Below are 14,031 nucleotides of genomic sequence, written 5' to 3'. Positions count from 1 at the left end.
AACAAAACAATGGACGTTTCGGGTACAAACCCTTCGTCAGCACAACAATACACAAATTAATGTGAAAAACAAATAAAATATAATGCAAAATAACTTGTATCGTCTCTATTCAGTTATTTTGCATTATATTTTTTATTTGTTTTCCACGTTAATTTGTGTATTGTTGTGCTGACGAAGGGTTTGTACCCGAAACGTCCATTGTCTGGTTTTTTCCCATACGAAGCCTCTCCATTTTCACTCTCTCATTGGTAAATGGGCCTGTAAAACTTAGCGGAAAGAGTTTTTCGATAGACTAGCCTCCTGTCCAATAGGTCGGAAAGATGGCTACTGTGCGGCTATTTGGTCTAGTGGTTTGACACTCGCTTTCGGGTCCGAAGGTCCTGGGTTCGAGCCTCGCTCGGCGCATAGTTGAGTCCTTGGAAAAGGCTCTTTACTCTAATTCTCTCACCGTACTCAGGTATAAAATGAGTACCTTGCCGTTAACAGCGTTGTCTCCGTCCGAAAAAAATTGTGTAAGGTCGCCTAACAGGCGTCATGTACCGTCCTACATGTTAAATATTGCTGTTGGCCAGGGACCCCTTGTAAACCGCTTTGAGCACGTTTAGTTGATTTTGAGCTATATAAAAGCTAAAGTTTTTTGGCCTTTTTTTTTGTTCTGGTATTAATTTTTTTTTTTGCTCGTTTTGTTTTGTGTATGAGTGTATAAGTATATGTGTATTGTATGTATGTATTTGTGTTTACGTAGTTGTGGGTATGAGTGTCAGTTTGCCCATGTAAGTCTAAGTTTGTTTGTGTATGTATGTATATGTATATGTAATAATGATGATAACAATAATAATGATAATAATGTAATAGAAACAATAATAACAATAATAATAATAATAATAATAATAATAATAATAATAATAATACTAATAATAATACTAATAATAATAATAATAATAATAATAATAATAATAATAATAATAATAATAATAATAATAATAATAATAATAATAATAATAATAATAATAATAATAATAATAATAATAATAATAATAATAATAAGTGTAATAATAATAATATAATAATAATAATAATAATAATAATAATAATAATAATAATATAATAATAATATAATAATAATAATAATAATAAATAATAATAATAATAATAATAATAATAATAATAATAATAATAATAATATAATAATAATAATAATAAAAAACAGTCTAAATATAAAATGTCATATCATCTAAAAGGCGTCATGTCGCGTCCTACATGCTAAGTGTTGCTGTTGAACAGGAACACCTTGTAAACCGCTTTGAGCACGTATAGAGGATATTGCGCTATATAAAAACTCCTATTTTTGGCCTATTTTTTTTTTTGTTAGTTTGCTTGTTCTGTTTTGTGTATGAGTGTATTAGTGTATATGTGTATTGCATGTATGTATTTGTGTTTACGTAGTTGTGGGTATGAGGGGGGGGGGGGGGGGGGGTAGGTAAAGCGACTGTGTGTTCATGAGTGTGTGTGGTTGTGTGGTAAAAGGAGGGGGGAGGCTCAGAATAAATAGTATGGGGTCTTCTTAGAATTATGGAATCATTGACGGCTAGATTGATAAATAAGAATAATGAGTATTTGAGACAGAGAAATACAACAAAAATACAAGAGATACAGTACAGTATCATTAATTTGAAAAGGAATTTGTATATTAAAAAATATAAATATCTTACCGAATGTAGGCTTTGGTGCCTTCGGCTGAGAATGGGAAGATTTTACATCCTCTGCTTTGTTCAACGTGTTGGTGTTACCAGCTTTCCTCTTCCTATAAGGAACACCATTTTTATCAGATCGAGCCGATTCACGAGATGCTGGTCCACCGTTGCTGGTCTCAACATTTGTGTCTCGGTTGTAGGTAGGGAAGGAAGGCAAGCTTCTTGTGATTGAGGGTCCTGAGTGATTATGGTTAGATTTGGAAGAATTACCAGACGATCTGGAATTTGCACTGGGATGTGCAGCTGAAGATCTCGCTGCCTTATTGCCGTAGATTCTTGGAAAACGTTTATCTGCTTCTCTTCTGGAGTGAGATGTCTCCGACTTGTGGAGATACGATGTCCAGTCTTGCAGTTTAAGCACAGAAAAAACATCGCCTAAAAGATCCTGGTTTCTTTTGGTGCTACCGTCCACGTCAGGAACGTGGACTGCCGCTGATGGTGCGAATTCTGGCATAACAAATGCATCTTGGGTGTGGAGTGGTGCCGGTGGGACAGGGTCATGAGGATGAATGATTGGAGACTTGGATGGTGGAGCCATGATATACGGTAAGGTAAAGTTTATTTTACTAATTTAATTAAAATTAGAGGTAAAACCCAAGCTTACGAATGAATGCTTAATGAAGGTGTTGTTAAAGTGTTATTTAAAATGAACAGCTAGCAGGATCCAACAGATTCGTAGGTGAAGTCCATATTTATCAACACAATCTTGTTCCTTCCTCAACAATGTGAATCTTCGAAACAGACAAACATTTATCTCCAAGAAGTACACACATCACTTCAAGAAATTTGACAAATTAGGCTAAGTCCAACTTGATAATACTAGAATAAATTATTATGTTCGTGATGAATTGAATCGTAAAATCAAAGAACTTTCGAATTCGATGTGTTTGCATTGAATCTCAAATTGAAAATGAAGATAAGATTCCCAAAATCTTAGACATCGGTTCAATTTTATTTTTTTGGAAGTAAAACAGAGGGGCAGTAGAGACTGACCAACGAGGTGATCGGTCAGTCATAGGCTCCGCCCATTCATCTGTGGCCTTTGAAGACGGGGTGGTCATGAAACCATGACAGCATACTGCACAAGCTCATCAATTACTTTGACACTGTTTTGCCCATATTTGGAAATTTGGCCAGAAAAAACAGAGGGCAATAGAGACTGAGGCGATCGGTCAGTCATAGGCTCCGCCCATTCATCGGTGGCCTTTGAAGACGGGGTGGTCACCGGGTGGTCATGACACCATGACAGTATACTGCACTGACGAGGTGCATTGTTAAGTAAAGTTCATCAATGATTTTGACACTGTTCTGTCGTACTTTGGAAAAACCCATATTTGAAAATTTGGCCAGAAAAACTCGTCCTTTAAATATCGATCGATTTAAATGACTCTCATCATGGCAAAAACTGTCAAACCCGGGACTTCGGCTGAGGGAAGAGGGGGAGGAGGGGTATAATGGGGTCGGGAGGGGGGGGAGGAAAGGGGGGGGGGGTTATTTGGCCTTTTGCGTTTTGAGCTTGAATTTGTTAGAGTGTCTGCACATTGTCATCAGTTCAGATCTTTTTTTTAAGGTGCTATTGTTTCTGTGGTTGTGTAGTAAAATCTCCAGTTTCTCTGTCAGGCATAAATTGCATTTTCTAGCACCGCATCTGTAGGGGCTGCTTTGCTTGACGACCTCCCAGGTTATTGTTGGTGTTTTTTGTGTGTTTATTTGTGTATATATATATATTGAGCTTTATATAGCGTAATATCCACTCAATGTGCTCAAAGCGCTTTACAAGGGGCCCCTGGTCAACAGCAACATTTAACATGTAGGACGGGACATGACGCCTGTTAGGCGATATTACAATTGTTCAGACAAAGACAACGCTGCTAAGGCCAGGTACTCATTTTACACCTGAGTACGGTGAGAGAATGTGAGTAAAGAGCCTTTTCCAAGGACTCAACTATGCCGAGCGCGAGGCTCGAAACCAGGACATTCCGATCCGAAAGCGAGTGTCATACCGCTGGGCAACATATAATATATTATCGGCTTGCATGTGTTATGCTTTCTCCTACATGTAAAGTAATGCTGTTTGCTAGAGACACTTTGAAAAACGCTTTGAGATATTGTTCTTTATAAAGGCTCAATTTAAAACCTTTTTTTAAAACCTATTTTCATGATAAACATGTACACCACCAAAAGCAGTGGATCTAAATATTAACGATTATATTTCGTAGTTTCACAGATTCGTCGTGATCAATGCACTTCATAATACATCATTCATTCCACAAACGTGCTATTTTGAACCAAATTTCTATTTCATACTGTACAAGTCGCCAGTTAGGTGTCAATTTGATATTCGCACTCTTTCAATATCAAATAAGCTGCCCATTCATATCTGAGTCAAATTTGATTTCATGTATAAGTCTTGTGACATACAAATTGAAACAAAGTGGGATTCCAGAGTTTGTGATCATTACTACACATCCGGTAATTGACCACGCTGATCATCGCTGGGCTTTTATTATTTACAAAACAAGGCTTCTGAACACTTTATTATTATTATCATCATCATCATCATCATCATCATCATCATCATCATCATCATCATCATCATCATCATCATCATCATTATTATTATTAATATTATTATTATTATTATTATTATTATTATCATCATTATTATTTTTTTATTTGTGTTGTCTTGTGATACCACACAAAGATCCACGGTTCGAATCTCACTTTTGGAGACGCAAAGCTGAATTGTGGACAAAAAGCTCCATACCCAGATTTTCTCACCATACTCATATAAGATGAGTACCTAGCTGGGATACACTTTTTTTCCGTTGAGAAAAAAAAAGTTACTCGTCTCGTCCAGCCTTACATATTAAGTGCTTTTGATTGCTTGGTACCCCTTGTAAAGAGCTTTCGGTACAATAAATGGATATTTCGCATTATAAAAAAAATCTCATATTTCTATACTTTTTTGTTGTTGTCTGTTTCATCCGGCATTTTTTACCATGGGAATAAAGCTTTTTCTAAAATTTTCTCTTATAGCTAGTTCTACCCATGCAGCCAACATTGTGTTATACATTTTAACTAGGTACTCATTCTAAGATGAGTTCAGTAGATACAGTATTGATAAATGTTACCGTGAATGACATAGTCAGTCGGATGGTGAAAAGGTTTGAACTGAGATATTTCCAAATTTAGTTAGATTGTCATTTTTTTTTTTTCAAAAATGAGTTCTTGTCATAAATGATTAAATCAACCCCTTTTTGTACATTTTCGGGAAATATCAAAGCGTACGTAGGAAGCCCCATAAATCAATGTGCGAAACATGAGAGAGAGAGCTGGCGAACCATGATCTCCAACGTCGTGTCCGACATGGAACATCGGTAAAGGTAAAAAAAAATTCACTTCTAAATATTTTTTACAGCTAGTCAAATTGAAAAAGTATGAAATATGAGAAAAGTTGCTGGATACCTTCCCCATACATCTGACCATAACTTCATGAAAAAGTACCCGATTTACTTCAAATAAAGATTAAAATGCTCTGGTGAGCATGTTCTTTCAGAAAATGCAAAAATAATGCAAATCCAAAATGTTCACCTTCCGACTGATTATGTCATGCACTGACACAAATGTGAACATACTATAGTGTACTGCTATTAAATTGAGAAATTATTGTACAGACACTGGTGTAAGATAAAGGTCTGAAATAGTATGTATGCAACAGTAACAGACAAATCAAAAAAGGAAAATACAAGAAAAAGATATCAGTCCTCCTCAAATGTGGATCGAACTGTATCTCAACTAACTATCGAGTAATCTCTGTGGTGCAATGGTAGCACGTCTGACAGGTTATGTGGTCTAGTGGTATGACACTCGCTCTCGGATCGGAAGGTCCTGGGTTCGAGCCTCGCGCTCGGCGCATAGTTGAGTCCTTGGAAAAAGCTCTTTACTCACATTCTCTCACCGTACTCAGGTGTAAAGTGAGTACCTGGCCGTTAACAGCGTTGTCTTTGTCGGAGAAAAATGGTAATATCGCCTAACAGGCGTCATGTCCGGTCCTCCATGTTAAATGTTGCTGTTGACCATGGACCCCTTGTAAAGTGCTTTGAGCACATTTAGTTGGTATTGCGCTATATAAAGCTCAATTTAAATTTAATTTAACAGTTACAGAAAAGGAAAAAAAAAAAGAAGAAGAAAAAGATATCAGTCCTCCTCGAATAGGGTTCCAACTGTCTGTCAACTAACAATCGAGTAATCTCTGTCGTGTAACGGTAGCACGTCTGACCGGTAATCAGGAGGTATGAGGCTATGTGGTTTTGTGGTATGACACTCGCTTTCGGATAGGAAGGTCCTGGGTTCGAGCCTCGCCCTCGGCGCATAGTTGAGTCCTTGGGAAAAGGCTCTTTACTCACATTCTCTCACCGTACTCAGGTGTAAAATGAGTACCTAGCCGTTAACAGCGTTGTCTTTAACCGAAAGAGTGTAATATCACCTTACATGCGGCATGTCTCGTCCTACATGTTAAATGTTGCTGTTGACCAGGGACCCCTTGTAAAGCGTTTTGAGCACATTTAGTGGATATTGCGCTATATAAAGCTCAATTTTAATCAGAAAGTGTGAGGTTCGATCCTCAGTTGAAGGAGAATGATTTTTGGTGTATTTTTTTTTTCTGTTTCATCCACACTTTTACAGATCTTATAGTCTGCTACGCGTGATAAGAACAATTGAAATAATTCAGATAAAGAGCCGTGTACATTTATATCGTGGATTTAATACAAAGATAGATAAACAAATAGTCAATGTACGATTATAAAGTGCATAAAACCATGCTCAATGCGTTCACAGGGCTTCATTTAGTCCTCTGGCAGACCAATACTACATGTCTTTTCTATCGTTTACATTGCAATATCTTTTTTAGGCATCCTGTAAGTAGAATATGATTCACTACAGATAGTTCTCCACTTCTTCATCACCAAGACTACGGGGTAAATTAATAAATTAAATAAAATTAAAATTCCCTTTATTTATCCCAAGGGGAAATTTGTCTTTAGGGTCTATTCCAAGGGAAGACTGAAATAACCCAGGCGTCCGCCGCAGAGCAGCGCCGCAAAGTGAGCTAGGGCGAGGTGACTTGCTGTTCAATACATACTTTTTCATATCTTTATCTTACACCAGCGCAGCGGCGGGTGATTGAACTCGGTACCTGACAGGTACGAAGCAAAGACCGTACCACTGAGCCACGCTGCCCCATAAGTAGGAAAATATCAAATTTAAAAAAAATAGGGAGTAGGCACCGGTGTAAGATAAAGATCTGAACAAATGTATAAATGTGAAAGATACCAGACAAAGCAAGAAAGAAAAATACAAGAAAAAGATTTTAAAAAACATCCCAATAAATCAGTCTACCTCTCGACTGATTATCGGTCTGAAGTTGGAAAAATGTCTTACCCTTGGACACAACCTATGGGTCAATGATTATTGCAGTCATTGCCATCATTCTTTTCTTGCCGAGTAAACGGACACTGCACTCATTATTTCTAAATGTTTTCAGAATGTAATAATAACAAATAAATGAATGAATGTGTGCGTCCTGGTTTCGAATCCCGCTCCGAAAGGGCGCATCGTTGAGTCCTTGTTAAAGCCCTTTAAAAAATTGAGCTTTTATATATCGCAATATCCACTAAACGTGCTCAAAGCGCTTTACAAGGGGTCGCTGGTCAACAGCAACACTTAATATGTAGGACGTAACATGACGCCTGTTAGGCGATATTACATTTTTTTTTTCGGACAGAGACAACGCTGTTAACGACCAGGTACTCGTTTTACACCTGAGTACGATGAGAGAATGTGAGTAAAGAGTTTTTTCTAAGTACTCAACTATGCGCCGAGCGAGGCTCGAACCCAGGACCTTCCGATCCGAAAGCGAGTGTCATACCACTAGTCCACATAGCCGCACTCAGGTGTAAAATGAATATCTGGCCGTTAACAGCGGTGGCGGGGTAAAATTTATGTACTATCACCTTACAGGCGCTTTATCTCATTCAACATTATAACGTTGCTGCTGGCGAGGGATCTCTTGTAAAGTACTGTAGTAGATATTGCTCTCTATTAATGCTTGAGTTTGTTTTTAAAAAGTAAATGTATATATAAATGAATGCAGAAATAAATAAATAGATAAATAAATAAATAAATACATGAATAAATAAATAAATATATAAGTAAATAAATATATAAATGAATAAATAAATAAACAAATAAATAAAAGTAGATGAATAAATAAATAAATATATAAGTAAATAAATATATAAATGAATAAATATATAAGTAAATAAATGCATAAATACATAAATTAATAAATAAATGAATTAAAAAATAATTAAATTAATCAATTAATAAAAATATAAATAGATAAATAAATACATAAATGAATAAATAAATAAACAAATAAATAAATAAATAAATAAATAAGAATTAAAGTGAGTGTTAGTGGCTACGTTTCTTCTAGAAAGTAAGAGATGCCGACAGCGGGCATGAACCCGGGGCTGCGGTAGATGTACAATGCATGCAATGCTTTTTCCACACGGTCAACTTGCCCTCAGATGTTCCATATCCAATTAGATTGCCCTCTTTTTATTTATCTATTTATCTTTTTTTAAAAAATATTCATACATCTATTCCTTGATTTATTTAGTCATTTATATTTATTTATTGGTGACAACAACGAGAACAAAAAACCCAACAACAAACGTCCAATTTGTTTAACTTGGATTGTTGTTGTTTTTTAACTTCTTTTGCCATTTTATGTCTGCCGACTTATTTTACTTTTAAAAAGAAAATAATGATACTACTACTACTACTACTACTACTACTACTACTACTACTACTACTACTACTACTACTACTACTACTACTACTATATTATATAATAATAATAATAATAATAATAATAATAATAATAATAATAATAATAATATAATAATAATAATGATAATGATAATGATAATAATAATAATAATAATAATAATAATAATAATAATTAATAATAATAATAATAATAATAATAATAATAATAATAATAATAATAATAATAATAATAATAATAATAATAATAATAATAATAATAATATGTAACAGAAATTACATTTTAAATTCATTTAACTCTTTAAATAATCAGTCAGCTTGGGTAGAAATAAAATCAATTATATTATAATGACATTCTCTTTATTCATTGTAATAAAATGATTTCCTTAGCGTCCATCTCGAGACAAGACCGAGATGATTTGGGCGTCAGCCGCAGCGCATCACCAATAGAGCTATTAGGCTTAATTTCTACTCAAGAAAAACAAAATTATAACGCCCCTCCCTCTACAAAAGAAGTAAAATGCCTTCTCCAATCGGTTATCACTCTCATTTTGAATTGGTGGTTATTGTGTGTGTTCAGTAAGCGGTGGCTGACTAGACGAAATGTGACCCTTCGCCTCAAAACGGAATTAAATCGGGATGGTTAAAATGTTGAAAATTAAATTTATAGCCAGAAATATCAGTCTTGTGTTGAGTTTGTATGTTTTATTGAGGAGAATGGATACCATAATTTAGGGTGATAATGCCAACAATTTATATTTTTGACCAGTTTAACATTAAATTCGGCTTTTAAGCATCTGGTTCGTTCCGACACAATACCGTTTTGAGACGACGGGTCACAAATGCTCGGGATAGGAGTGACGAGTCTCCATTCTGGCGCCTGGGTGGATCGCCATTTAGTTCATGCATACTCGAGGCAGGCCGTCTGAGGCGCCTGCTGTATACAGCTCGTCTGCCGAGATGGTCTAGCGACGGTCAAGGGTAGACTTCTGAAGACAAAACCAAAAACAAAGGACAAAGACAAAAGCTTTTATATAGCGCAATACCAACGAACCGTGTTCAAATCGCCTTTTTTATAAATCCCTTGTAAATATTGACCTCTTTTTTTTAAAAATATATATATAGCGCAATATCCACTAAATGTTCTCTGTAAAGCGCTTTGAAAACATTTAGTGGATATTGCGCTATAAAAAAAAGGTCAATATTTAAAAGGGATTAAAAAATTGAGCTTTATATAGCGCAATATCCACTAAATATGCTCAAAGCGCTGTACAGGGGATCCCTGGTCAACAGCAACATTTAACATGTAGGACGTTGGACACTGCGCCTGTTTGACGATATTACAATTTTTCGGACAAAAACAAAACTGTTAACGGCCAGGTACTCGTTTTACACCTGAGTACGGTGAGAGAATGTGAGTAAAGAGCCTTTTCCAACGACTCAACTATGCGCCGAGCGCGAGGCTCGAACCCAGGACCTTCCGATCCGAAAGCGAGTGTCATACCACTAGACCACATAGCCGCATTAGGATCCCGAGCCAACAGCAACACTTAATAAATAGGATGAGACATGACGCCGTTTGGCGACATTACATTTTTTTTTTCAGACAGACAATACTATTAACTCTCTCTTTACCACCTGCAGCAAAATCGTCACATTTGTTACGACACAATATACATTTTTATTATTCAGATATATTTTGTACATCAAAAAAATTGAAGAATGATCTTCGTTTAATTAATAAGAACATAAAGTTGTTTTGTAGAAAGCTTGTTTGAGTTTTACAAATCAATTTTTCAGCTGGGTAAGCCTGTCATTTTGGGAAGTTACTGAAATTCATCGGTAATGAGAGAGTTAACGACAAAGTACTCATTTTACACCTGAGCACGGTGAGATAATGTGAGTAAAAGTCTTTTCCAAGGACTCAACTATGCACCGCTTAGAGCGGAGCTCCAACCCAGGACCTTCCAATCCGAAGGTGAGTGTCATACCACTAGACCGTATAGCGGCACGAGGCGTTGATCCTAATGCTCTTCAACAGTCGTAACGTCACTTCCTTCCTAATGACGCATGGTAACTTAGTAACACTGGCTCTAAACTATCGGAACAATGGCGGACGTCCGTATGAAATATGTGACCCTCCGTCTCAAAACGGTATTATGTCGGGATGATTCAGACCCCAAAAAGTTAATTTAGAGATAGAATGATGAGAAATTGGACTTTAGAAGATTTTGCAAAGCAAGAAGTAGTCTTTATACTCCACCATAAAGTACAGAAATTAAACTCAAGTTGGATATTTGTGGCTATGAATTCAATTTCCCTTACCGAGTGGATCCCGACATAATACCGCTTCGATACGGTGGGTCACATATTTATCCGGCGAGCATAAAAGCGTATCCAGAGGAGAAAAAAAACATAAATTTGATCATGTTTTGACTTTTACACATTCTGATCACAAGACATATGAAAAGTTCTAGCCAGCATGAAGAATAAAAAGTAATGATTTTCTTTGTTTAGAACCAAGATGGCCGCCGTTGCCGGGCGGCGTGACATCAGACTACTGAATCCAATTGTGGAACAAGCAGATGTTCTTTACAAAGTGTTGACAATCGTATTAATAAATAATCTCTTTTATCCATTCTTTAAAGACACAAGTTTGCGGCAGAAACTGTGATGAGTTTGCAATAATCTAATCCTTTCTAATCCTTATTGTAGAGTGTACGTCGGACGCCTGAGCCAAATGGGTGAAAAAGTACCTCACCTAAGGACACAACATAAGAGCCAGTGTATTTGCGATCACCTTCCCTGTCTTGTCAGAGACGAGAGAACTGACAATGCATTCATCATTTCTAAATACTTTCAGACTGTAATGATAATAATGTATAAATAAATGAATGAATAGATAAATAAATAAATAAATCGATAAATAAAAATTTTAAAAATGAGCTTTTATATAGAGCAATATCCACTAAATGTGCTCAAAGTGCTTTACCCAAATAAATAAATAAATAAATAAATACATTGATTAATCCATTAACAGATACATTTAGAAAGTAAGAAAGAAAGAGATTTTCCTTTTTATATCATCCGGGGGGGGGGGGGGGGGGGGGGGATGAGAAGGGGAACTTTAGAATGTATCATCTCAAAAAAGCAAAATCAGTGCATAGGTGTGTGTGTGTGTGTGTGTGTGTGTGTGTGTCTACCCTGACAGTAGCGGCCAAATCAGTGCATCGAAACAAATTGAACATAAGCTGATGAGTCTTTTGCTCAATTAAGAAAAAGAAAAGAGCAGATGCCGACAGATGTATTAAAATATTATAATCTCTCTTATCTTGTCAAAGTGTCAAAAAGCCTTCGACTGCGACTGTGATGAGTTAGTCATGATCTAATCCTCTCTAATCCTTTTTTGAAGATTATTGGTAATCTCATTCGGGATTTAGGTACCCTTAATGCCTCAGCTGCTAAAGGGGATAAAAGTACCTTGCCCAAGGACACTACCTATGCGGCTATGCGGTCTTGTGGTATGACACTCGCTTTCGGATCGGAAGTTGCTGGGTTCGAGCCTCGCTCGGCACATAGTTGAGTCTTTGGAAAAGGCTCTTTACTCACATTCTCTCACCGTACTCAGGTGTAAAATGAGTACCTGACCGTTAACAGCGTTGTCTCTATCCGAAAAAAATATAATATCACCTAACAGGCGTCATGTCCCGTCCTACATGTTAAGTGTTGCTGTTGGCCGGGGACCCCTTGTAAAGCGCTTTGAGCACGTTTAGTGGATATTGCGCTAGATAAAAGCTCAATTTAATTTACCTATTGGCCAAGGTTTTTGCGATCATTTTTTTTTTCTATCCGGTAAAGGACGAATAATATGTGATGCGCCTTTGTGGTCTTAGGGTATGACACTCGCCTTCGGATTGGAAGATCCAGGGTTCAAGTCCCGCTCTAGGCTCCCTTACTCACATTCTCTCACCGTGTACTCAGGTGTAAAATGATTAGGTATCTGATCTCAGCCGGGTAAAAAATATGCAATGGCGTTATGTCTCGTCCTCAGAGTCTACTTATAGAAGTCGCTGCTCGTCCTACATGTTAAATGTTGCTGGTGCAAAGGGCCCTGAGCGCGTTTCGTGACCATTGCTCTCTATCATTATCATCTTGAGATGTTGATGCTCTCTATAGATAGTTCGAAGATGACGTCACTCAGGCCTTTGTTATTGTTTTTGCCATCCGCGTTTGTGAGTTGTTCTCACTAAACTGTATTAACCTGACTATAAACATTCATGGTTACACAGAGTTTGTGTGTTGGTCCGTTATACTTCCGGATGGCAATGTTGTGAACTCCTTGGCCAAGCGCATTCTATCTATAAATGCTCAAGTTCTTTTATTTGTTTGTTTTTTTTTTTTCTTTTTATACAGCAATACTACTTGTTTCTCAATAGTGTCATAAAGGGGGCCGAGTGACTCAGTGGTACGGTCTTTGCTTCGTACCCGAAAGGTACCGAGTTCGATCACCAGCCGCTGCGCTGTGTGGTCTTTAGCAAGTCACTTCACCTTAGCTCAATTTGCGGCGCTGCACTGCGGCTGAAGACTGGGTTATTCCAGTCTTCCCTTGGAATAGACCCGAGAGATATAGTTCCCCTATGGGATGAATAAAGGGATTTTTATTTATTTTATTATTTTGATCTCTAACTCAGCTTTTCTGTTCTTTCTTTCTTTATTTATGTTTTTAACACTTTGTTTTTCTTTCATTATTTCTTTACTTATTTCTTTTTTTTCATTTATATAACTATTTGTTTTGTTTATAAAATCAGTATTTCTTAATTATTTCTGCATTTGTTTATTTATTTAATTATTACTTATTTGCTTTTTGCTTATCTATCTTTTGCTCGTACATACCTTTATTTATATATTTCCGTTCATTTATTGATATATGTAATTATATATTTACTTACTTTTTATTTACTTTTTAGTTATCTATTTTTTTTCAAACTCGTTTATAACTTTATCTATTTATTGGTGGAATATAAGTCGGTATCCAGATATTAAGACCTCGATTTTAAATGAAACTGTTTTTGTACCGCTAGTGTGATATTTTGGGAGACGAAGTTGCCGAGTGGTTTAAAAGAATATTGAGCTTTTTTATCACGCAATATCCTCTAAAAGTTCTCAAAGGGCTTTACAAAGGGTCCCTGACCAACCGCAACACGTAGCATGTAGAGCGAGAAAATCCTTTTGTTGGGCGATAATACCATTTTTTTTTTCGACAGAAAAACGGCCAGGTACTTATTTTACACCTGACTACGGTGAGAGAATGTGAGTAAAGAGCATTTTCAAAGGATTCAACTATGCGCCGAGCGAGGCTCGAACCCAGGACCTTCCGATCCGAAAGCGAGACCACATAGCCGCACAAGGCATTGCACTG

At 36.5% G+C, this 14,031-nt stretch overlaps 1 protein-coding gene across 1 annotated transcript in view; it reads right to left on the bottom strand.

Moving 5' to 3' along the window:
- Positions 1-2,647, bottom strand: part of LOC144975797 (uncharacterized) — a 9,160-nt gene extending 6,513 nt beyond the window's left edge. Inside the window, exon 1 of the mRNA XM_078919983.1 lies at positions 1,713-2,647. Coding sequence (XP_078776109.1) covers positions 1,713-2,292 — 580 coding nt within the window. The 5' untranslated portion in view covers positions 2,293-2,647. The remainder of the gene's footprint in view (positions 1-1,712) is intronic.
- Between the last annotated feature and the right edge of the window lie 11,384 nt (positions 2,648-14,031).

This window comes from Berghia stephanieae, chromosome 6, assembly GCF_034508935.2.
Source record: "Berghia stephanieae isolate SIO BIC M18660-M18661 chromosome 6, UCSD_Bste_1.3, whole genome shotgun sequence".
Lineage (NCBI taxonomy): Eukaryota > Metazoa > Mollusca > Gastropoda > Nudibranchia > Aeolidiidae > Berghia > Berghia stephanieae.
This window is presented reverse-complemented; position numbering and strand designations above follow the sequence as displayed.